Source organism: Pongo abelii, chromosome X (assembly GCF_028885655.2).
Source record: "Pongo abelii isolate AG06213 chromosome X, NHGRI_mPonAbe1-v2.0_pri, whole genome shotgun sequence".
Taxonomy (NCBI): Eukaryota; Metazoa; Chordata; class Mammalia; order Primates; family Hominidae; genus Pongo; species Pongo abelii.
Genome location: NC_072008.2, coordinates 49,586,561 through 49,611,588, shown reverse-complemented (window position 1 = coordinate 49,611,588; position 25,028 = coordinate 49,586,561). Strand labels below are relative to the sequence as shown.

The following is a 25,028-nucleotide window of genomic DNA, read 5'->3' as shown; positions in this document are numbered from 1 at the left end:
TTTTTCTTTTTTTTCTTTTTCTTTTTCTTTTCTTTTTTTTTTTGAGACAGAGTCTCGCTTTGTTGCCCAGGCTGGAGTGCAGTGGGGCAATCTTGGCTCACTGCAACTTCCACCTACTAGGTTCAAGCGATTCTCCTGCCTCCATCTCCCAAGTAGCTGGGATTACAAGCATGTGCCACCACACCTGGCTAATTTTTGTATTTTTAGTGGAGATTGGGTTTTGCCATGTTGGCCAGGCTGGTCACAAACTCCTAACCTCAGGTCATCTGCCTGCTTTGGTCTCCCAAAGTGCTGGGATTACAGGCATGAGCCACTGTGCCCAGCCTATTTTATTGATATTTGAATCTAGTGCCTTGTTGAGTATTAAAATCTGACATCAGTAGGCACTATTCTTTCTTTCTTTCTTTTTTTTTTTTTTTGTTTTTGAGACTGAGTCTCACTCTATAGCCCAGGCCAGAGTGTTGAGATCTCGGCTCCCTGTAACCTCCGCCTCCCGGGTTCGAGCGATTCTCCTGCCTCAACCTCCCGAGTAGCTGGGATTACAGGCACGCGCCACCACACCCTGCTAATTTTTGTATTTTCAGTAGAGATGGGGTTTCACCATGTTGGCCAGGCTGGTCCTCGAACTACTGACCTCAAGTGATCCGCCCGCCTCGGCCTCCTAAAGTGCTGGGATTACAGGTATGAGCCTGGCCAGTAGGCACTATTTCTTTCTTTCTTTCTTTCTTTTTTCTTTTTTAAGACGGTGTCTCGCTCTGTCGCCCAGGCTGGAGTGCAGTGGCAGGATCTCAGCTCACTGCAAACTCTGCCTCCCGGATTCAAGCAATCCTCCTGTCTCAGCCTCCCAAGTAGCTGGGGATACAGGCGCCGCCACCACGCCCGGCTAATTTTTGTATTTTTAGTAGAGACAGGGTTTCACCATATGAGTCAGGCTGGTCTCAAAGTCCTGACCTCAGGTGATCCACCAGCCTCGGCCTCCCAAAATGCTGGGATTACAGGCATGAGCCACCACGACCCGCTAATTTTTGTATTTTCAGTAGAGACGGGGCTTTTTATGTCTATTATTTATTTCATGTCTATTATTTATTATTGTACACAACTGACGCTCCATCCTCCCCGCCCCCGACCTTTTTCTATTTTAGAGATGGGGTCTCGCTCTGTCACCCAGGTTGGAATGCAGTGGTTCAATAAGAGCTAAGTGCAGCCTCGAATTCCCAAGCCTCAGGCCATCCTCCTGCCTCAGCCTGAGGAGTAAATAGAACTACAGGTGCGCGCCACCACACCCAGCTGATTATTTCTAAATGATTTACTTTATCAACACTTCCCACATAAGTAGGGCATACATTAGGCGCTCCATAAATACTTGTCAAACGCCTACACGAAGAATTAATGCCTGGCAAGAATGAATCCACCTTCTACCATGCCTACCCCGCTAAAAACTACATTTCCGGCCAGGCGTGGTGGCTCACACCTGTAATCCCAGCACTGTGGGAGGCGGAGGCAGGAGAATCACGAGGTCAGGAAATCGAGACCATCCTGGCTAACACGGTGAAACCCGATCTCTACTAAAAATACAAAAATTAGCCGGGCGTGGTGGCGCATGCCTATAGTCTCAGCTACTCCGGAGGCTGAGGCAGGAGAATCGCTTGAACCTGGGAGGCGGAGGTTGCAGTGAGCCGAGATCACGCCACTGCACTCCAGCCTGGGAAACAGAGCGAGACTCCATCTTAAAAAAACAAACAAACAAACAAAAAACTACATTTCCCTGGGCGCTTGGCGCGACGCGCTCCCACGACGTTTGAAAGAGCGACAATTACTTCCCACGGCCCCTTACCGCCCCCTCCCGCCGGTGCCACAGTGGTTGATGGGAAAGTAGTTTTTACGCGCTTTGGCCGGCCCCTAGCCATCTGAACCCAAACTAAATTTCCCAGCAAGCAGCGCGCCGGCCTGGGAAAAGGAGCAAGATGGCTGACTCCGAAGAGGGTGTTTTGCCGCTGACGGCTGCTTCCACTGCCCCAATTTCATTCGGCTTCACTCGCACGTCCGCACGGAGGCGGTTGGCCGACTCGGGAGACGGCGCGGGGCCATCTCCGGAGGAGAAGGATTTCTTGAAAACCGTGGAAGGGAGGGAGCTGCAGAGGTGACGCGCCGGGTCTTTCACCCCTTGGAAATCTCTGCGGTGGGCGTAAGCGGGAGGGAGGAATCTCAGTTGTTTGTCTTGGTGACAGTGACCTGTTAAGCCTGAAGCACAGCCTGAGTAAATTCGTGGAGGCCAGAAGGCGGGAGTTTATAGGAGGGGGTGAGGAAATTGGGCCTGATAGCCATGGGAATTGCGAAGAGAGGATGTATTACTGAGAAGAAGTGTCTTTAGGACTTGAAGACACTGAGGTCTGTGCGTTCTGGGAGAAGGAAAGAATGAGAAAATGACAGGACCTGCTAGTGTCTCAGCTGAAGTGGTGAGGCTTCTCCGATATGGGGAACGGGATGGAGCGGCAGATTCAGGATGATGGAGGCTACCATCAGCTTAATGAGGAGAGGAGAGTCTGAGGGGTCTGAGGGAGGGATTTCCAGAAGAGAATCAGGCATCTAGGAAGCTGTTTGGGAACCTGGAGCTGGGGAGGGTCTGGGCTGAAGATAGTGATTTGTGGGCCATTGTGGAAGCCGGTCTTGAGTTAAACAGAGAGTCCAGGACTTATTTCTCGAAGGCACTGACATTTACGAGTTGGGGGCACTGGGGAGATAATCCAAAGAATGCGCGATCAGAGAGGTACAGGAGATCCAGACATGGAGTAGGGAAGACATGGTCTGTGGGGCTGGAGTGAGTTTGGCTCTTGTGTTTTCTCTGAATGAAGGAGTGTGACCCACTGGCCCTGCCATTCTCCCAACCCCACCCCTCTGTGTCCACATCAGTGTGAAGCCCCAGGAGGCCCCCAAGGAACTCGTCATCCCTTTGATCCAGAATGGCCATTGCAGGCAGCCACCAGCCCGGCCCCCTGGGCCATCCACAGATACTGGGGCCTTGGCGGATGGGGTGCTGTCCCAGGCTGTGAAGGAGCTCATTGAGGGTGAGTGATGCCCCTTTACCCTTCCCCAGTGAAGGAAGAAGAGGAAGAAGGTGGAAGGATAGAGTGAGACTTCATTGCTCCCTCCTATTCTTCCTTTAGAATCCAAGAAGTCTCTGGAAGAGAGAGAGAATGCGGGTGTCGACCCCACGCTCGCTATCCCCATGATCCAGAAAGGATGCACCCCCAGCGGGGAAGGGGCAGACAGCGAACCCCGGGCAGAGACAGTGAGCTGGCCCCTTGTCCCCCTCCTGCCCCAGCCTTTCTTTGCCCTGTCTGCCAGGCTGTGTCCCTGCACATAGCAGGGAAAGTCTGTGTGTGTGCTAGAGGTCCGCCACCTGCCCCTTCTCCTGTCATCCTTTTTGGAAGCATTACCAAATGAATCTGGATATCTGGATGCTAAAAACGTACTCGAATCCTAGGATTATCTGAATGAGGTGTGCAGCAAAGGGAACAGGAAATGTAAAGGCCCTGAAGGTAGACACTGCCTAGAGTGTTTGTGGAACACCAAGGAGACCAGTGTGACTGAAGTGGAATGAGTAAGGGGAAGGGGTAGTAGACGAAGTCAGAAAGGTGATGGGGGTGCTAGACCAGTCAGGGCCTTGTAGGCCATTGTGAGGACTTTGGCTTTTACTCTGAGTGAGATGAGAGCCTGGACAAGCCCTGAGCATAGATGAAATATGATTTATGATTTGACAACATCCCTCTGGCAGCTGTGAACAGACTCATTAGTGAAGGTGGAAGCAAGGGGATGAGTAGTCCAGGCTAGAGATGCTGGGGACTTAGACCAGAGTGGTCTGCAAGGATAAGTAGGGTTTAGTGAGAGAGGGAAGAACAGAGTGAGTACTCCTTTTAGTAGTAACAGCCCAAGCAATGGCATAGTGGCAGAAAATCGATGTGGTGTGTGTCCATCAGTGAGGCAACATGTGGTGTATCTGGAGTGAATGGGAAGGAGTGATGATGGGAGGTGACGAGGGGATGTGAGAGGCATGTCTACAGAAGTAACCAAGTCTGTCTTTCATACCCACAGACCTGACTTTTCACCTCTTCTTTCATAAATTTCTTGCACTGCTTCTTTGGAGTCTAGTTCTCCTACAGCCCCACACCACTCTCTCTTTCAACTGAACTGTTCTCTTCAGCCTTCAGATGTGCCCTGGTTTCCTTCAACTTTTTTTTGTTTGTTTGTTTTTTGTTTTTTGAGACAGAGTCTTGCCCTGTTGCCCAGGCTGGAGTGAAGTGGTGTGATCTCGGCTCACTGCAACTTCCCGGTCCCAGGATCAAGCGATTCTCCTGCCTCAGCCTCCCAAGTAGCTGGGATTACAGAAACGTGTCACTACCGCCTGGCTAATTTTTGTATTTTTAGTAGAGACGAGGTTTCGCCATGTTGGTCAGGCTGGTCTTGAACTCCTGACCTCAAGTGATCTACCCACCTCAGCCTCCCAAAGTGCTGGGATTACAGGCGTGAGCGACTGTGCCCAGCTCCTTCATCTTTAAAGAAAAAAAAGATCCTCACTTCCCTCTTCATCCTTTCATCCTGTTCCAGCTTTGGCCTCATTCTTCTAATTTTTCCCTCTATAAACCTCCTCCTGCAGCTTTCTACATATCAGGTGACCAAAAATTCCATCCATCCTTCCTCTCACTCAGCATAAAAACCTTGGAGTCAGCCAGGCGTGGTGGCTCACGCCTGTAATCCCAACACTTTGGGAGGCTGAGGCAGGCGGATCACCTGAGGTCAGGAGTTCAAGACCAGCCTGGCCAACATGGCGAAACCCCATCGCTAGTAAAAATACAAAAATTAGCTGGGCATGGTGGCACGTGCCTGTAATCCCAGCTACTTGGGAGGCTGAGGCAGGAGAATCGCTTGAACCCAGGAGACTGAGGTTGCAGTGAGCTGAGATCGTGCAACTGTACTCCAGCCTGGGCAACAGAGCAAGACTTCATCTCAAGAAAAAAAAAAGAAAAGAAAACCTTGGAGTCATCCTCAATTCCTCTCTTTATTTCATGCCCCATACAATCTGCCAGCACAATCCTATCATCTTTTTTCAAAATGACACCCAGAACTGACCACTTCTCACCACCACCAATACCACTGCAAAGGGCTGAGCCACCAGCATCTCTCATCTGGACTGTTAGAGTAATTTCCTCACTGGTCCCTCTTGTGGCTCCCACCTGGCTCAAGGTCCTCTGACTCCTGCCCAGCTCTCCTGATTTGGTCTCTTCCCCACCCTTCTGTGCTGTCTACTCTCACCATTTCTGTTTCAGTCATGGTGACTTTCATGATACCCCTCACACATACCAAGCCTTGTCCGGCCTCAGGGCCTTTGCTGTTGCTATGCTTTCAGCTTGGGACACTTTCTTCTCATATCCTCATGGCTCCCTCTGCTGTCATCTCCTGATCTCTGCTTAAATGTCAACCCAGTGGCACTCCCTCTCCATCCCTCTGCATCTTCTTACCCTGTTTTCTTGTTCTTTACGTCACCACCTGACATATCATGTTTTCTGGGTTTTATTTATAGTATGTCTCCACAACTAGATCAGAAGCTCTGCAAGGGTAGGGGTTTTTGTCTGTTTGGTTCACAGCTTCATCCCCAGTACCTAGAACAGTACTTGCCATAGACGAGGTGCTTTATTTTATATTTGTTGAAGGACTGAACATGGAGGAGTACAGTGAGGGATGGAAAGAGGAAATCAAAACTCACCCTTGAGCTGATTGGAAAAGACACGTAGCAGGTCTCCCAGTGGGGGGCAGCAAGTGCACTTCAAATAGGAGACCCAGTGTAAGCAAAGCCTGACCCTCCTTCCTCTACCTGAACCTGTAGGTGCCAGAGGAAGCTAATTATGAGGCGGTCCCGGTGGAGGCCTATGGGCTGGCCATGCTGCGGGGCATGGGCTGGAAACCTGGTGAGGGCATCGGCCGCACCTTCAATCAGTGAGTTCTGGGATAGGGGCGAGGGGACAGATAGATCAGGCTGCAATCAAGATCCCCAGGGTCACTGCCAAACCAGAACCACCTAGGCAGGGAGGGAGGATACATTATCGCCCTAACTAATTCAGCAGCCCCTTCCACTACTGTTTTAAACTCCCATTTGCCCTTTGAAACTCTAATAGAATCCTATTTATATAAAGTTTGCCTCTAGGGACATCAATTTCCTCATCTGAAAAATGGGGGTAATAGTACTGACTTCATAGGTCTGTTGTGAGAGTTAAATGAAATTATACACATAGGCCAGGTAGTGGCTCATGCCTGTAATCCCAGCACTTTGGGAGACTGAGGCAGGAGGATCACTTAACTCCAGGAGTTTGAGACTGGCCTGGGCAACATAGGGAGGCCCCATCTCTACAAAAGATTAATTAATTTTAAGAAAAGAAAGTAGGGCCGGGTGCGGTGGCTCACACATATAATCTCAGCACTTTGGGAGGCTGAGGTGGGTGGATCATGAGGTCAGGAGATTGAGACCATCCTGGCTAACACAGTGAAAGCCTGTCTCTACTAAAAAAAAATACAAAAAATTAGCCAGGCATGGTGGCGGGTGCCTGTAGTCCCAGCTACTCAGGAGGCTGAGGCAGGAGAATGGCGTGAACCCAGGAGGCGGAGCTTGCAGTGATCCGAAATTGCGCCACTGCACTCCAGCCTGGGTGACAGTGAGACTCCGTCTCAAAAAAAAAAAAAAAAGGAAAAGAAATTATATACATAAAGCACATACAGTAGGCCCTGACCCCAAGAAAGTGTAGACTAAACATTTGCTATTGTCATGCAGACTTGCAACCCTTTCTTCGCAATTGCAAACTCAAGAATTCTGAAAACCAAACATTTTTTCATTTTTTCATAACCCATTGGCAGCCAAATATGACCTGAATTGGCGTTGAGTTTTTTTGTTTGTTTTTGTTTTGTTTTTTTTTTTGTATTTGAGATGGAGTCTCTGTCTGTCACCCAGGCTGGGATGCAGTGGTGCAGTCTCGGCTCACTGCAACCTCTACCTCCCGAGTTCAAGTGATTGTCCTGCCTCAGCCTCCTGAGTAGCTGGGATTACAGGCATGCACCAGCACGCCTGGTTAATTTTTGTATTTTTAGTAGAGATGGGGTTTCCCCATGTTGGCCAGGCTGGTCTTGAACTCCTGACCTTAGGTGATCTACCAACCTCAGTCTCCCAAAGTGCTGGGATTACAGGCATGAGCCACCATGCCCAACCATGTTGAGTATTTATAATCCGGTTTCTCCTGCTTGGTGTGAATATTCATATGATTTCCCCTGTAGAAATAGTATATTTGGTTACAGCGATCTGCCTCTGATCTCACTGTAGATATTATATAATAGATGGTATATGCAGCATGTTATTAGGTTGAACCAAATGAAATTGCGGTTTCTGTAGGTCAAAAACAGTCCTAATATGAGATCAGAAAGGGCAACCTTGAAAATATTGGTGGGGGCTAGACACGGTGGCTCACACCTGTAATCTCAGCACTTTGGGAGGCCAAAGAGGGCGGATCACCTGAGGTCAGGAGTTCGAGACCAGCCTGACCAACATGGTGAGACCTTGTCTCTACTAAAAATACAAAAATTAGCCGGGCATGGTGGCATGCGCCTGTAACCCCAGCAACTCGGGAGGCTGAGGCAGGAGAATCACTTGAACCCGGGAGGTGGAGGTTGCACTGAGCCGAGATCTAGCCATTGTACTCCAGCCTGGATGACAAGAGCAAAACTCTGTCTCCAAAAAAAAAAAGAAAAGAAAAGAAAATGTCAATGGGTCGGGTGGGGCGGGTTTGGGCAGGAAGAGGAAGTAAATAAGGTGTTGAAGACTGTTGCTTCCTCTCCAACAAACCCATATTCCTCCCTGCAGAGTAGTGAAGCCCCGTGTCAACTCACTGAGGCCCAAGGGGTTAGGTCTGGGTGCCAACCTGACCGAGGCCCAGGCCTTGACCACTGGCCCCTCCCGCATGCCAAGGCCAGATGAGGAGCAAGACAAAGATAAGGAAGATCAGCCTCAAGGGCTGGTGCCTGGAGGAGCTGTGGTGGTTCTTTCTGGCCCTCACCGAGGCCTCTATGGGAAGGTAAGGAACCAACATATCCCGGGAGCCCAAAACAGGCAGCAGGGAAGGTTGATCTGAGGGTCAGATGGAGGAATAATTGGATTTGAGGTAGAAAGGCTGGGACTCCTAGTCTTTTAGGTCTGCTTGGCCCACTGCCTCACTCAGTAACACAGGACCACTTGCTGGCCTTCGTGAGCCTCAGTTCCCAGCTAAAAGGAAGAGAATGCCATATGCCACAAGTCCCTGAAGATTAAATGCTTAAAGGATCCAAGGAAGCCCCACAGTCAGCTGAGGGAGACACAGGAACCAGACCTGGTCCCACTTCTTAGGGGTCAGAGTCTGGTTGGGGAGACAGAGGAAGCAGGCCTCTTAGAGGTAAGGGGTTGACATCTTGGTCCTAGGAATGTGGGTGGAGTCCACAACCCCTACCTGACTTCTTCCCCTCAACACTTTAGGTGGAAGGCCTCGATCCTGACAATGTTCGGGCCATGGTTCGTCTGGCTGTGGGGAACCGGGTGGTGACTGTTAGTGAGTACTGCCTGCGGCATGTCTCCCAGCAGGAGTTTGACAAGAACACCTTGGATCTCAGTGAGTGAGCCTCTTGTAGAGCTAGGGGAGTTGGCAACGCATTCCTAGGGGTGGCAGGGCCTGGCTAATGGGATGGTTTTAGATCTGAAGCAGGGAGGGGCAGCAGTGTGCCTGGCAGATATGACTTCCAATCAGAGGTCAGGAGGTGAGAATGGACATAAGTGACTTACTCCATTTGATTGGAGAAAGGTCGATGTCATACCCCTGGGTCTGTAGCCTGTCTCTGAGTGAGAAGAAACAGGTGCAGAAACCAATTCCTACCTTTGAGATCTTTGTCCATTTAGGGTGATGAACCTCTCTTTTACTAGGGAGTGAGAACTGCTAGGATTAGGGTGTGACCAAGAAGGAAGGAATTCTAGGCAGACAGACCAGCACAGGCGAAGGCGTTTCGGTAGGACAGGGCAGTTTGGCAAATGGGTACAGACAGAGCTCTCTGGGAATCTCTAGTCCACACTAGGTGAGCCTTGTTGGTGTGGACTAGGTTGGCTGCGGGAGGGTTCCTGAAGGAAGCTGAAATGGTTGAGAGGTGGGGGAAAGGCATTCTAGCAAATGCCTGAGGGGTGAGAGGGGCACTTTGGCAGGTGGGAGGTGGCTCTAGGCTGAGACATGGCCTTGGAAGGAAAGGGCAGTGAGACACTGAGGCTCTGTCCTGGTTCTCCTCATAACCTCTTGAACAGGCCAGGTGAGCAAAACTTCCTTCCCCAGGGCAACAGAACGGAACTGCCTCATCACGGAAGACCCTCTGGAATCAAGAACTCCACATCCAGCAGGACAACTCAGAGAGGAAGCGGAAACACCTTCCAGACCGGTGGGACTCTGAGCGTGCGGGAGGAGTCAAGAAGGCAGGGCTGTGGGTAGACTCGAGCAGCCAGGGAAGGCTTCCGAGGCAAGGCAGGCTCATAGAAAGAACTGGGAACTGCATTGTGGGTGGGTTTCATAGCATAGGCAAAGGGAGGGCAACTGGAAAGTGCATCTGATGAAGAGCTAAGCCTGGTGCTGGCACCTTCTCCACAGACAGGATGGGCCTGCAGCCAAGAGTGAGAAAGCAGCCCCCAGGAGTCAGCACTGGTTGCACAGGGACCTGCGCGTGCGGTTTGTGGACAACATGTACAAAGGAGGCCAATATTACAACACCAAGGTGGGAACCCTGCAGCCTGACTCCCTCTCCCTCTCCTAGGGACTGGGCCTCCCTACCTCTCTAAAATCTCACATCCCCCTGACCTGTATCCCCAGATGATAATTGAAGATGTCCTAAGCCCAGCTACCTGTGTATGTCGGACAGATGAAGGCCGAGTCTTGGAAGGTGAGTTTGAGCGATGGCAGCTGGAGGTTGATCAAGAAGAGTGTTTTAGGCCCAGAGCCTGGCCCAGGCAAAGCTGGGAGGTTTGGCAGAGTTCAGGTATTTTGCAAGGCCTGGCATCCTCTTACAGAACATTAGACACTTCCATGATGGTGGTTATCTTGAGCCCCGCTCTCCCAGTCTGTCAAGTTTTCTTTTTTTTTTTTTTTTTTTTTTTTTTTTTTGAGACAGAGTCTCACTCTGTCACCCAGGCTGGAGCGTGGTGGCATGATCTCGGCTCACTGCAACCTCCACTTCCCAGGTTCAAGCGATTCTCCTGCCTCAGCCTCCCGAGTAGCTGGGATTACAGGCAAGCGTCACCACATCTGGCTAATTTTTGTGTTTTTAGTAGAGACAGGGTTTCACCAGGTTGGCCATGCTGGTCTTGGAACTCCTGACCTCAAGTGATCCTCCCACCTCGGCCTCCCAAAGTGCTGGGATTACAAGCGTGAGCCACCGCGCTCGGCCTCCGGTCTGTCAAATTAGCATGGAATTTACTATTTCTTCCTCTTGTGATTGGTGCCTTAGTGAAGGAATGTGTATTGAGCTCTCAGTGCACGGCAGGGGTTAAAACATGCCCGCAATAAAAGGTGCCTGTTGTTATCACCACCACCCTTTATTACAGTGATTTTTGTAAACTACTTAGGTTACCTCATCTGTGAAATGGATGTGGTGGGACTCCCATCTGTCAACAGGGTGTAGAGTGGCTCCAGAGAATACAGGAAAGGCCCTTCTTTTTTTTTTTTTTTGAAACAGAGTCGCTCTGTCACCCAGGCTGGAGTGCAGTGACGCGATCTCGGCTCACTGCAACCTCCGCCTCCTGGGTTCAAGTGATTCTTCTGCCTCAGCCTCCTGAGTAGCTGGAACTACAGGTGCCCGCCACCACACCCAGCTAATTTTGGTATTTTTAATAAAGACAGGTTTTCACCATATTGGCCAGGCTGGTCTCGAACTCCTTACCTCGTGATCCTCCTGCCTCAGCCTCCCAAAGTGCTGGGATTACAGGCATGAGCCACCACAGCCAGGTGAAAGGCCCTTCTTTTTTTTTTTTTTCTTTTTTTTTTTGAGATGGGGTCTCGTTTTATCACCTATGCTGGAGTGCAGTGGCACCATCATGGATCACTGCCACCTCGAATTCCTAGTTTCAAGCCATCCTCTCACCTCAGCCTCCTGAGTAGTTGGGACTGCAGGCACTCACCACCACACCTGGCTAATTTTAAAATTTTTTGTAGGCTGGGCGCGGTGGCTCATGCCTGTAATCCCAGCACTTTGGGAGGCCGAGGAGGGTGGATCACCTGAGGTCAGGAGTTTGAGACCAGCCTGATCAACATGTCAAAACCCCATCTCTACTAAAAATACAAAATTAGCCAAACGCAGTAGTGGTTGCCTGTAATCCCAGCTACTCAGGAGGCTGAGGCAGGAGAATCGTTTGAACCCAGGAGGCGGAGGTTGCAGTGAGCCAAGACCACACCATTGCACTCCAGCCTGGGCAACAAGAGCCAAACTCAGTCTCAAAAAACAAAAACAAAACAAAAAATTTGTAGAGACGAGGTCTGACCATCTTGCCCAGGTTGGTCTCGAACTCCTGGGCTCAAACGATCCTCCCAACTTAGCCTCCCAAAGTGCTGGGACTACAGGTGTGAGCCACCACGCCTGGCCAGGAAAGGCCCTTCTGACAGGACGCTGGTTGGGCTGGTCCTTGCTGTGGGCGTCACTCCCCTCTCCCTTATCCATAGGCCTGAGGGAAGACATGCTGGAGACCCTGGTTCCCAAGGCAGAGGGTGACCGTGTGATGGTGGTGCTGGGCCCACAGGCTGGAAGGGTGAGTCTCAGACCTGGCAGTAGAGGTTTGTGAGTCGTTCAGGGCCTGTCCCAGGGTCTAGGCTTGCCTTGCTGATTCCACTTCACTTCTGTTCCAGGTGGGACATTTGCTGAGCCGGGACAGAGCACGGAGCCGGGCTTTGGTGCAACTGCCAAGAGAAAATCAGGTGGTGGAGCTTCACTACGATGCCATCTGCCAGTACATGGGCCCTAGTGACACAGATGATGACTGACCCATGGGACTCCTCCCATCCCCCAGGCTGGTACCAGTTCTGTACCATATGAGAAAGTTGCCTTCAGAAGGTGGGAAGATCATTGTTCCATCCTCTACTTCTGGTGCAGTCCTAGGACAAGGACAAGGGAAAGGGATGGGTGAACCAGTAGGGAAGCTAGAAACAAACCCAATATTTACCAAAATTTAGGGTATAATAAAAACCATTTCAAGTACTTAATAGAAAGATGAAATCATAAGTAGTATGATGAGCTGCGAGTTAATGTGGGAACTGAGTTGACTGAGGTGGGAACCATTTCACTTTTCAGCCTTGCTTTTCTGCTCAGGGTACAGGACAAGTTAAAAGACTCATTTGATTGTGAGCTCACTCTTGGAATATAGAAACTATGAGCTTGGGCACAGTGGTGCATGCCTGTAATCCTAGCACTTTAGGAGGCTGAGGTGGATGGATCGCTTGAGCCCAGGAGTTCAAGATCAGCCTGGCCAACAAGGCAAAACCCTGTCTCTACTAAAAGTACAAAAATACAAAAAATTACCAAGGTATGGTGGTGCACGCCTATAATCCTAGCTACTCAGGAGGCTGAGGCAAGAGAATCGCTTGAACCCAGGAGGCAGAGGTTGCTGTGAGCCCAGATGGCGCCACTGCACTCCAGCCCGGGGGACAGAGTCTCAAAAAAAAAAAAAAAAAAAATCTTTGGATGCTGTGGAATCTGAAATACTGTATCTCTGAACAACTTTCTGAGCAAGAACTCTAGCAACTAGCAGCAGAATATGCTTTCACTCTCAGCAGGACCCCAGAGAATATGCTGAGCCTGGGGTCTTCCTCTGTTGCCCAGACTGGAGTGCAGTGGTGCAGTCATAGCTCACAGCAGCATTGACCTCCTGGGCTCAAGCGATCTTCCCGTCTCAGCCTCCCAAAGTGCTGGGATTATAGGCACTGGAATGAGCCACCATGCCTGGTCTCTGGCTTGTATTTTGTTAATCATAGGGAGGATGTTCCCAACTTCTCATGTCCAGTAGTCTGTTTCCTATGCTTTATGCACTTCACTCTGTCAAGGAGGCCTCCTCCTTTCTCCAATCATAATAAACCAGCCTTGGTAGCACCTTTGAGAAGGGCTAAAGCTCCCCAGGGAATGGCACTGGGGCTCTGTCTCTGCCTGTAGCACGACATAACCCGGCCATTTCAGACACCCTCCATCTCCTCCCCGTGCCACAATGCTAAAGTAGATATCTCATCAGCTTCAGATTTCCTGGAATTCATCTTTCTCCTAAGCCTACGCTTGAAAATGGGGCCCAAAGTTCTTGAATATGGCCCTTTGTCCAGAACACCTAGCTCCAGCCAAAGTGCCTGGTCTCCCCTGACAGGCCACTGGGACTTTTTCTGCTTTGCCTTAAAAGGAGCCCTGCTGATCCCCATTTTGAGGACAGGGCTCCTTACATTCAGGGAAGTGTGGACAATATAAGGAGGCTTTCCCAATATGCCCCTTGTTCACTGTGCACAAACAAAGCCTTGTATCTGAAGACGCTTTGAATCTGTGCAGTGTTCTCTCAGCTTGCTGCCTGGCACCTGCCTGCTGCCAGAGTTGCTCTTGCGGCAGTGGTTACTGCAGCAACAGCTTCTGTGAGCCCGAGAATTCTCTACAGGCCCCTCACAAGCTGGGGACTGTGACCTGTACAATTTGTCCAGACTGGCTTTTTTCACATCACAGGGATTGAGCAAGAGGTAGATTAAAAGGCATCTGCCTCTTCTGCCAAGCCCCCAGAAGTTTCCCCGGCAGGGGGCTGCTTCTGTTAAAAATTGTCCAGACGCCGAGCCTTGAATTTGTAGCAGCAGACTCAGGAAGCAGTTTCTTTGCCTTTCAGAGAGGAGTCAATTATTGAGGTGCTGGGGGTTGCTGTCTGGGCTGTGTTCGGTGGCAGATATGGACAGGTCAGGTCTTCTTTTAAAAAAATTTTTTTAAATAATTTTTTATTTTAGAGATAATAGAGACAAGGTCTCACTATATTGTTCAGGCTGGTCTTGAACTCCTGGGCTCAAGTGATCTTCCCATCTTGGTCTTCCAAAGTGCTGAGTGCTGGGATTATAGGCATGAGCCACCACGCCTGGCCTCAGCTCTTTTTTTTTTTTTTTTTTTTTTTTGAGATGGAGTCTTGCTCTGTTGCCCAGGCGGGAATGCAGTGGCGTGATCTCGGCTCACTGCCTCAGCCTCCTCAGTAGCTGGGATTACAGGCGCATGCCACCATGCCCGGCTAATTTTTGTATTTTTAGTAGAGACGGGGTTTCACAATATTGGTCAGGCTGATCTCGAACTTCTGACCTCGTGATCTGCCCACCTCGGCCTGCCAAAGTGCTGGGTTTACAGACATGAGCCACCACGCCCAGCCTCAGCTCTCTTTCCTAACATTCCTTCCTCAGTCAAGGGAATGCTCCCCTCTACTCCCACACTGAGGCCACCTCTTCATCTCCATGTCTGCAGCACCACGCAGAGGGATGAAGTATCCAACAGCTTCTAAAGCTATCTAAGTGGGGGCGGGTCCTCACCAAGTCCCCTATCACATCAGTTCATTCAACAAACATCTCTTGAGCTCCTACTGAATGCCAGGTACCATCCTGCATGCTAGGGGAACCGTATGGAGTAAATCACTTAATATCAAGACCCTACGATATGCCAGGCAGCATCCTGGGTACCGAGTATGGAGCTACAAACAAAACAAACATCCTTGCCACTGGGGCTGAGACAGTGAGAATAAGCAGAAGTAAGTGATGGAAGATGTTATAAGAAGCTAAGAACCATGGGGGAAAGAGGCAGTATTAATAGGATGGCCACAGAAAGCCTTAGAGAGAAGGTGACATTAAGCAAAGGTATTAAGGAAGTAAGGGACGGTCATGCAGCTATCTGGGGAAAGCGGTCTAGGCAGGGGAAATGAAGTGCAGAGGCCCTGTGGTAGCACTGTTGCTAGCGTGTGTGAGGAACAGCCGGGAGGCTGGTGTGGCTGCAGGGGAGTAAGTGAGGGAGAAGGTGGTAGGAGGTCAGGTCAGGGAGATCCTGTAGTGCTGTAAGGTCCATCCACTGGAACTACTGTGGCTTTTGTTCTGACTGAAGTGGAAATCATGAGAAGCCTCCATATAGCCACTGCTAAAGACTGCCAGTTGACAACTCCCCACTTGCCATACACCCCCCACCATATGCACACAGAACCACTCTAAATACATTTGTTCCTCTGGTGCTTTGGTCAGTCTAGCTGATTTCCATTGTTGGGAACACAGATTTTCCCATTAGATGCCCAGCAAGGCTTCCTTTTTTTTTTTGGAGACAGGGTCTCACTCTGTCTCCCAGGCTGATTGTGCAGGGACACAATCATGGCTCACTGCAGCCTTGATCTCCTGGGCTCAAGCAATCTTCCTGCCTACTGAGTAGCTGGGACTACAGGCGTGCGCCACCACGCCCAGCTAATTTTTAAAAAATTTTTTGTAGAGGCGAGGAGCACTGGCTCACACCTATAATCCCAGCACTTTGGGAGGCCAAGGTGGGCGGATCACCTGAAGTCAGGAGTTCGAGACCAGGCTGGCCAACATGGTGAAACCCCATCTCTACTAAAAAGACAAAAATTAGCTGGGCGTGGTGGCGTGCACCTGTAGTCTCAGCTACTTGGGAGGCTGAGACAGGAGAATCATTTGAACCCGGGAGGCGGAGGTTGCAGTGAGCTGAGATTGCGCCATTGCACTCCAGCCTGGGCAATAGGGCGAGACTTCATCTCAAAAGAAAAAAAAATAAATCATAACCACCCCATGTGATGGCATTAGGGGTGGGGCCTTTGGGAGGTAATTAGGTCACAAGGGCAGAGCCCTCATAGATGGGATCAGTGCCTTAAAAGGCACCCCAGAGACTCTCGTCCTCTTTCAGCTATGTGAGGATACAATAAGTCAGTAGTCTGCAGCCTAAATATCTTGCTTCATCTTTGGTGTTTCTGAACTGTATAAAAGTATACATCTTAGGCTGGGCACAGTGGCTCACGCCTGTAATTCCAGCACTTTGGGAGGCCGAGGCGGGCAGATCACGAGGTCAGAAGATCGAGACCATCCTGGCTAACACAATGAAACCCCGTCTCTACTAAAAATACAAAAAATTAGCCAGGCGTGGTGGCGGGCGCCTATAGTCCCAGCTACTCAGGAGGCTGAGGCAGGAGAATGGCATGAACCTGGGAGGTGGAGCTTGTAGTGAGCCGAGATTGCGCCACTGCACTCCAGCCTGGGCGACAGAGCGAGACTCCGTCTCAAAAAAAAAAAAAAGTATACATCTTAGTCTGTTTTGTGCTGTTGTACCAAAATACATGACACTGACTGGGTAATTTATAAAGAATAGAAATTTATTCCTTATAGTTCTGGAGGCTGGGAAGTCCAAGATCTAGGTGCAGCATCTGGCCAGGGTCTTCTTGCTGTGTCATCCCATAGTGGAGGGGGAAAGAGTAAGAGAGGGCCAGAGAGGGGGCTGAACCCATTTTATTATGAGAAACCCACTCCCCACTCCCATAATAGCAGCAGTAATCCATTCATGAGGCCTCTTGATTACCACTTTTTTTTTTTTTTTGGATTAAACAACAGAAATTTATTTTCTCACAGTTCTGTAGGCTAGAATTCCCAGAACAAGGTCTGGCAGGGTCATTTCTGATGAGGACTCTTTTCCTGGCTTGCAGATGACCTCACTATGTTCTCACGCGGTAGAAAAAAGACTCTCTCTCTCTCTCTCTTGCTTCCTTGATGACCTCTTAAAGATCTCACCTCTTAATACTGTTACAATGGCAATTACATTTCTTTTTCTTTTTCTTTTTCTTTTTTTGAGACAGAGTAGTGCTCTGTCACCTAGGCTAGAGTGTAATGGTACGATCTCAGCTCACTGCAACCTCCACCTCCCAGGTTCACGCGATTCTCCTGCCTCAGCCTCCCAAGTAGCTGGAATTATAGGTGCCCGCCACCATGCCCAGCTAATTTTTGTATTTTTAGTAGAGATGGAGTTTCACCATGTTGGTCAGGCTGGTCTCAAACTTCTGACCTCAGGTGATCCACCCACCTTGGCCTCCCAAAGTGCTGGGTTTGAGAGGTACAAGTCATCAAACCATAACATTATGTAATCTTTGGAAACTTACTTTTTCCCCACTGGACATTCTAGATTTATCTTTTTTTTTGTTTTTGTTTTTGTTTTTTTTGAGACAGGGTCTTGTTATGTTGTCCAGGCTGGAGTGCAGTGCTGCAATCATAGGTCACTGCTGCCTCAAACTCAAGTATTCCTCGCCCCTCAGCCTCTTGAGTAGTTGGGACTACAGGTGCATCCCACCACACTTGGCTAATTTTTAAATTTTTAATAGAGACAGGGTCTCGCCATGTTGCCTATGCTGGTCTTGAACTCTTGGCCTCAGACGATCCTCCTGCCCTAGCCTCTCAAAGTGCTGGGATTACAGGCGTGAGCCACTGCACCTGGCCTCTGGTTTTCTTTTTCTTTTTGTTTTTTGTTTGTTTTGAGACAGAGTCTCGCTCTTTCACCCAGGCTGGAGTGCAGTGGCGCAATCTTGGCTCACTGCAACCTCCACCTCCCAGATTGAAGCAATTCTCCTGCCTCAGCCTCCCGAGTAGCTGGGATTACAGGTGCCCGCCACCACGCCCAGGTAATTTTTGTATTTTTAGTAGAGATGGGGTTTCTCCATGTTGGCTAGGCTGGTCTCGAACTCCTGACCTCAGGTGATCCATCCACCTCGGTCTCCCAAAGTGCTGTGATTACAGGCGTGAGCCACCACACCCAGCCGGCTTTATCTTAACACTCATGTAGCACTTGATGTGTGTGTCAGGCACTGTTCTGTCACCTTTACATTCACAATCCTTTATTTATTTGTTTGTTTATTTATTTATATTTTTGAGACCGAGTCTCACTCTGTTGCCCAGGCTGGAGTACAGTGGCACGATCTCAGCTCACTGCATCCTCTGCCTCCCAGGTTCAAGTGATTCTCCTGCCTCAGCCTTCCAAGTAGCTGGGTTTACAGGCCCCTGCCACCACACCTGGCTAATTTTTTTTTTTTTTTTTTGTATTTTTAGTAGAGATGAGGTTTCACCATGTTAGCCAGGCTCATCTTGAACTCCTGACCTCAGGTGATCCACCCACCTCGGCCTCCCAAAGTGCTGGGATTACAGGCTTGAGCCACTGTGCCCAGCCCACAATCCTTTAAATCATTTAAATCCTCATAATGGCCTGTGGGATACACACTGTTACCATGTCCATTTTACATATGAGGGAACTGAGGCACTGAGTGGTTAAATGATTTGCACGATAGTTCTAGTTGGCAAACAGAGAGCCAGGATTGTAAGCCAGGCAGACCGGGCATGAGTGCACATTCTTGTCCCTCTGCTTCACGTCACTCCCAGCTGTTGCTATGATTCCTGTATGCCTGTAGGGGTAGCTGTTCATTTATTTCCACTGCTATACAGCATTCCGTGGTGTGCATGTGCAGCCTGCATGTCCATATTCTCCTGTAACAGGCCTTTGGGCTGTTTCTGGTTGTTGCTGTTGGGAGTAACACTGCAGTGTTCACTCCCGCACGTGTCTCCTGGTTCACATAGGCACGCAGACTCTCAGAGGGGAATCTGAGGGCGTAGGGTTTGCATGTCTCTAACTTCTTCAGGTGATGCCAGACTATTTCCACAAGTGAATGCTAGCTCAGTCCCTGGGCCTCCCCAGTCCTCAGTTTCCCCATGTATTAGATAGGCCATTTGGGGACTTGAAGCTCTCAGATACAGGAACAGCAGTTTGGAGGAGCTGAGCAGGTCTGGGGTGTGACTGACATTCCCAGGTACCTGAAGGAGGAACGGCACATCTCCACGTGGGACCTGCAGTCCTTCCTGGAAACTTCCATGGCTCCCCACACGTGCAGGTTCAAAGCCTCTCTCCTGAACCTAGGTTCAGAGCCCCTTCTGTAGTGGCAGTTCCAACCTCCCTCCCGTGTCCCCACTCACAGCCAAGTTTCGGGCCTGGAGCACCTCCAACCTGCTGATCAAGGCAAGCCCCGATGTGGCCTTCAAGGCCATTTCACATGTTCATTGTGACACTGTTCGCTGAGCAGTCACTGTGTGCTAGGCGTATTTCCACCATCTGGACAGACAACACTAAATGGGTATTGAAGGATTGAATGAGGGATCAATAATGATATCCAATTTGATTCAGTGGTTCTAGAGGTTTTTCTAAGTGCTTTCCATTTATTAACTCATTTCACATTCACAGATGATCCCATAAAGTAAGCACTGTTGTTATCCCCATTGTACTGACAGGGAAGCTGAGGTCCAGAGGAGCTTGGGTGCCTTGCTCGAGGTCACACAGCTTGTGAGTGGTGGTTGGAACTGAGGAAACGTGAGAAATTGTTGTTCCCAAGCTGTGAGGTGCCACATGGGGGCCAAGATAAAATTATTCTGCTTTTTCTTTTTAGAGATAGGGTCTCACCATCATTCAGGTTGTAGTACAGTGGCGCAATCATGGCTCACTGCCACCTCCAACTCCTGGGCTCAAGGGATCCTCCCACCTCAGCCTCCTGAGTAGCTGGGACTACAGCCCAGTGCCACCATGGTGGGCTAATTTTTAAAAGTTTTTATTTTCCATAGAGATTGGGCTCTTTGCCATTTTGCCCAGGCTGGTCTTGAACTCATGGGCTGAAGCAATCCTGCTCCCTCAACCTCCCAAAGCCATGGGATTACAGGCGTGAGCCACTGTGCCTGAACTGTTCTCCATTTTTCTACTTCTTTCTCTGCGTCCAGATCGATCCCCTTGAACACTAATTTAGGGGACACTAAACATCTGCTACATTTGCTGGTTATTTTCTAAATTAACATTTAAAAGTTGCATATTTCCTTATCAAGGTATAAGAATGATTTAAAAAAAAAAAAGAAAGTCTGGCTCTATTGCCCAGGCTGGAGTGCAGTGGTGTGATCTCGGCTCACTGCAGCCTCCGCCTCCCAGGCTCAAGCCATCCTCTTCCTCCCACCTCAGCCTCCCGAGTAGCTGGGACTACAGGCATGTTCCACTGTACCTGGCTAATTTTTATATTTCTTGTAGAGATGAAATTTTGCTATGTTGCTCAGGCTAGTCTCAAACCTCTGAACTCAAGGGATCTGCCCACATCAGCCTCCCAAAGTGTTGGCCCGATTTTTGTTATTTTAGTACATAGTGGAATGAGTTTTCCCATTATGGACTATAGTGATTTACTAATCATTTTAATATCACGTTTCATATCATTCATATTTTTTATTACTCTTGATTGGCATCAGTAATTTGGAGCTAGTATGTATGTCTGTATGTATGTATGTATTTATTTATTTAGAGACAGTCTCACTCTGTTGCCAAGGCTGGAGTGCCATGGTGCAATCTCGGCCCATTGCAACTTCTGCCTCCTGGGTTTCAAGTGATTCTTGTGCCTTAGCCTCCGGAGTAGCTGAGATTACAAGCATGGGCCACCACGCCCAGCTAATTTTTGTATTCTTAGTAGAGACAGGGTTTCACCATGTTGGCCAGGCTGGTCTCAAACTCCTTACCTCAAGTAATCCACCTGCCTGGGCCTCCCAAAGTGCTGGAATTACAGGTGTTAGCCACTGCGCCTGGCCTTTGTTTTTTGTTTTTGTTTTTGTTTTTTTTTTTGAGACAGATTCTTGCTCTGTTGCCCAGGTTGGAGTGCAGTGGCGTGATCTCGGCTCACTGAGGCCTCCACCTCCCAGGTTCAAGCAATTCTCTCACCTCAGCCTCCCAAGTAGCTGGGATTACAGGCCCATGCCACCACACCCAACTAATATTTGTATTTTTTTTTTAATAAGACGCGGTCTCACTCTGTCACCCAGATTGAAGTGCAGTGGCACAATCTCAGCTCACTGCAACTTCTGCCTCCCAGGCACAAGTGATCCTCCCACCTCAGCCTCCCCAGTAGCTGGGACCACAGGCACACACACTACCATGACAGACGAATTTTTTGTATTTTTAGTATAGATGGGGTTTCACCATGTTGGCCAAGCTGGTCTTGAACTGGCTTCGGGTGATCCGCACACCTCCCAAAGTGCTGGGATTACAGGTGTGAGCCACCACGTCCGGCCAGAGCTAGTTTGTTTTTTGTTTGTTTGTTGTTTTGGTTTTTGTTTGTTTGTTGTTTTGGTTTTTGTTTGTTTGTTTTTGAGACAGAGTCTTGCTCTGTTGCCCAGGCTGGAGTGCAGTGGCACGATCTCAGCTCACTGCAACCTCTGCCTCCCAGGTTAAAGCGATTCTCCTGCCTCAGCCTTCCCAGTAGCTGGGATTACAGGCACCCGCCACCACACCTAGCTAATTTTTATATTGTTAGTAGAGACGGAGTTTCACCATGTTGGCCAGGCTGGTCTCGAATTCCTGACCTCAGCTGATCTGCCCACCTCAGCCTCCCAAAGTGCTGGGATTACAGGCGTGAGCCACTGTGCCCAGCCGAGCTTATTTGTTTTTTATGTGTCTCCATCAACTCTTGCTTTTCTGCACTGGATGCCAGTATTTGGTGAGGTAATACCTCAAAGATAATTTGCTCTCCTGGGCCTTCAAATAGACTTAAAAACAGCAGCTTTAATCCAGCTTTTCTGTTTGCTTGTCCGCACAGCTGGAAGCAGAAGTAATTTACTACACAGTAAACACCAGGAACACCCAAGAACTGGGATAGACCCCATCACCTTCGTCTCCAACCTCCAGGGGCACCAGATGAATCACCTCCTGTTTATATCTTTTTTTTCTTTTTTTGGAGACAAGGTTCTTGCTTTATCACCCAGGCTGGAGTGCACTGGCACGATCACAGCACACTGCAACCTTGAACTCTCAGGCTCAAGCAATCCTCCCTCCTCAGCCCCTCAAGTAGCTGGGACTACAGGCACACACCACCATACCCGGATAATTTTTAAAATTTTTTTTATAAAGACAGGGTCTCACTATGTTGCTTAGGTGGGTCTCAAACTCCTGAGTGCAAGGGATCCTCCCATCTCAGCCTCCCAAAGTGCTTGCATTACAGGTGTGAGCCACTACGCCTGGCTTCCTGTTTATATCTTCTGTATTTTGCTTCTTGTTGAGAAGGCATTCCCTACAAGATCCTGGTTGCCACACCTCAGGCCCTGAGTAGGTAATAAGACACAGGGGTGTCTTCCACACCCTGGCCCCACTAATTGAGTCCTACACATAGGGAAGGTCCAGCTGCTGTCCTTTAAAACCAAACTGAGGCCAAGATGGCAAAATTTACGTTGCTATATCCTCCTCCTCCCCTCACCATACTATCCTCATGGCCCTCCGTACCCCTGACTGCAGGGTGCTTCCTGGGACAGGCCTGACTTAAGGAAGTGTCATTTCCCAACCCTCAGACCCAATGCTCCCTTTTAGTAAGAAACATTTCGGCCAGGCGCAGTGGCTCATGCCTGTAATCCCAGCACTTTGGGAGGCCGAGGCAGGCGGATCACCTGAGGTCGGGAGTTCGAGACCAGCCTGACCAACATGGAGAAACCCCGTCTCTACTAAAAATACAAAATTAGCTGGGCGTGGTGGCACATGCCTGTAATCCCAGCTACTAGGGAGGCTGAGGCAGGAGAATCGCTTGAACCTGGGAGGCGGAGGTTGCAGTGAGCCGAGATCGCGCCATTGCACTCCAGCCTGGGCAACAAGAGCGAAACTCCTTCTCAGAAAAAAAAAAAAGAAACGGGCTCCTTTTACCATCCTGAAATGACATTCACATTCATGTACATTACAAGTCTTGCTGGTGTGGGACTGCCCCCCAGCACCAGACCTCTGCCCATTAATGCCAAAGCACCCTCAAGGAGGAATTCCCAAAACACACCCCGAGGGCAGGCAGGAACAAGACCCTTGTCTGTCTGGTTTAGTGTGGAATCCCCACCACCTAGCACAAGACCCTGAATGCACTAAGTAAATAATTGCAGTCTGGATAGCTATGCTGTGATTTACTGCCCTCTTCCTACAAAGCTTCCCTGTCCTCTGTTCACTGCCCCTGCCTGGGGAGCCAGGGAAGAAAAACGACTCAGGGTGCGCAGGGGCCAGCTCACTTGCACAGAGAGTTCTACACGGTTCACTGATGCTGTGGGCAAATGGATGCTTCAGGGGCCCTCTGTCCTGCCAGGGGCGGAATGAGGACAGGGTGAGCACAGAAAGCAGAGACATCTGTAGAGTCAGTGACGCATGGTCAGAACACAGAGTCCAGAGTGCACAGCCTGACCCTGGCCCTGGCTCTGCTCAGCTGTGTGCCTTCTGGTAACCTCTACAGGGCCTTAGGTCTCTCATCCAGAACGCAACGATGATAATAGTAGTTAAGGTGGTTGTGAAGACGCAGTGAAATTATTCACGTAATCAGGAGAGGTTGGCACGTGTTAAAATTATCCATTACTGAGTAATTTGGATCAACGAACTATCATTCCTGACGCCTAGATTCCCCCGTCCCTCAAGCGCCTCCCCACCCTCCTCCCTCAGACTTCCAGGTTCCACCACCACTGGTGGATGGTCAAGAACCCAGAACAGGCGACCGACCTCTTTTTCTTTCCCCTGCTGCACAGCCCATCTCAGAGCTCTCTTCTGTGAGGCTCAGCCAGAGGCCTGCAGGGTTGGGACAGGCTCCTGGAGCCCTCCCCGCCAACCAGAGGCCCCGGCCTACTCCCCTCACCTGCACAGGAAAACCCTGGCCCAGCCAGGGAACCAGAAGTCTCCTCCCAGTCCCTACCTTGCCCTCACCCTCAGCCACCACCAACTACCCCTGGGCGGGCGCGCCCTACCTCTATGCACCTCGGTCTGTGTGACCCCAGGAGTGCCCACTCACCAATGTGTGTGCCCCTGTGGGTGTCCAAAGCCCTGTCTGTGTAACCCTAGGGGTGTCCACTCCCCAGCGTGTCCGACCCTCGGACCCCAGAGCCCGCAGCCCACAGCCTGGAATGGCCCGCCACGCGCGGGGCAGGGACGCGCGCATGAAAGCGTCCACGTGGGGCCACAACACTGGGCAGGGGCGGCCAACCCGGGCACACCTTTTTATGTGGGGTAAGGAAAGAGCCTCTTCCCCGCGCGGGGCCCGGCATGCTCGTGCCCATCCCGTCCTGTTGGCGCTCCGAGACCCGAGCGGCCCTCGGCCTCTCTCCCGCCCACCGCATTGGCCTCTCCCCCAAAGGCTTAGTCTTGACCCAGCCCTCCCGCAGCGGAACAAGCAACTGGCTCAAGGCCGGGGCGCGGTGGACTCTGATTGGTCGACGACGATTGACGGTGATGATCTGATTGGTCGATGGTTGATTGGCGCTTCTCGGTAGCGGCCCGGGCGCGCCTCCGCCCCTGCGCTCCGGGCTCCCATTCGTCGCCGCTCTGGGGCATGCGCAGTGGGTGCCATGCAGTGCCTGGGCTCAGGGAAGCCGTGCTTTTACGGTTCCGGGTGCTGGTTCCCACACCACTACCTCGTGTGGGGTTGTTCGCCCGTGAAGGGGCAGGACAGGGTGCTCGCTGATGGAGGTTAGTGAGGTCACACACCGGGCCGTGGCGCCTGGTGCGCTGGGCGCTTCCACCTCAACCTTCGTAGCAAACCCAGCGGGGTTCTGTGCCTGCGCACCGTGGTTCCTGCGTTCATTTACTGTCCCGTTTCTCACTCCGGAAAGTGTGGCTTTGAGTTTGATCTGCAGGAGTAGGACGGGCACAGCGGGTGTCTGGTCCTCCTCGCACCATAAATCGCAGAGCGAGCCCTCTGTGGTCTCTGGATACAGTATACCAAAGTTAGATTAACTGTACTCCTTCTCACAAGCCGGTCCAACGTTCGCAGCAGTGAAAAAGCCCTAAGTGTCAGGGCCTTTGGCGAAGCGTGTGTAAGGGAATAAACACTTTTCCCAGTTTTCCAGGCGCAAACTGATGGTTTTGGAGCATTAAGGTCTGGTCGGATGGGGCAGGATGGCTGCGTTGAC

General features: G+C 50.3%; 1 protein-coding gene across 3 annotated transcripts; it reads left to right on the top strand.

The window, feature by feature from the left end:
* Nucleotides 1-1,640: 1,640 nt before the first annotated feature.
* GPKOW (G-patch domain and KOW motifs) lies at nucleotides 1,641-12,285 on the top strand. 3 transcript variants are annotated; one of them, XM_024240986.3, is made up of 11 exons: nucleotides 1,641-2,140; nucleotides 2,911-3,065; nucleotides 3,165-3,289; nucleotides 5,882-5,991; nucleotides 7,901-8,111; nucleotides 8,546-8,678; nucleotides 9,384-9,486; nucleotides 9,693-9,816; nucleotides 9,912-9,981; nucleotides 11,754-11,839; nucleotides 11,937-12,285. In XM_024240986.3, exons 1-11 carry the CDS (start codon nucleotides 1,965-1,967, stop codon nucleotides 12,069-12,071), a joined length of 1,428 nt encoding a protein of 475 aa, XP_024096754.1. In that variant the 5' UTR covers nucleotides 1,641-1,964; the 3' UTR covers nucleotides 12,072-12,285. The 3 variants fall into 3 exon arrangements, with proteins under 3 accessions (XP_024096754.1, XP_024096753.1, XP_054400512.1); XM_024240985.3 differs by having other exon boundaries at nucleotides 1,938-2,140; nucleotides 9,384-9,528; XM_054544537.2 differs by having other exon boundaries at nucleotides 1,938-2,140; nucleotides 9,384-9,564.
* Nucleotides 12,286-25,028: the final 12,743 nt, after the last annotated feature.

What these genes read in the sequence shown, in the direction of transcription:
- GPKOW (XM_054544537.2), top strand. Translation starts at nt 1,965, where the DNA reads ATGGCTGACTCCGAAGAGGGTGTTTTGCCGCTGACGGCTGCTTCCACT. An exon ending in CAAGAACACCTTGGATCTCA is followed by an intron (nt 8,679 to 9,383) that starts GTGAGTGAGCCT and finishes TTCCTTCCCCAG; the next exon opens with GGCAACAGAACGGAACTGCC. An exon ending in TGGGCCCACAGGCTGGAAGG is followed by an intron (nt 11,840 to 11,936) that starts GTGAGTCTCAGA and finishes CTTCTGTTCCAG; the next exon opens with GTGGGACATTTGCTGAGCCG.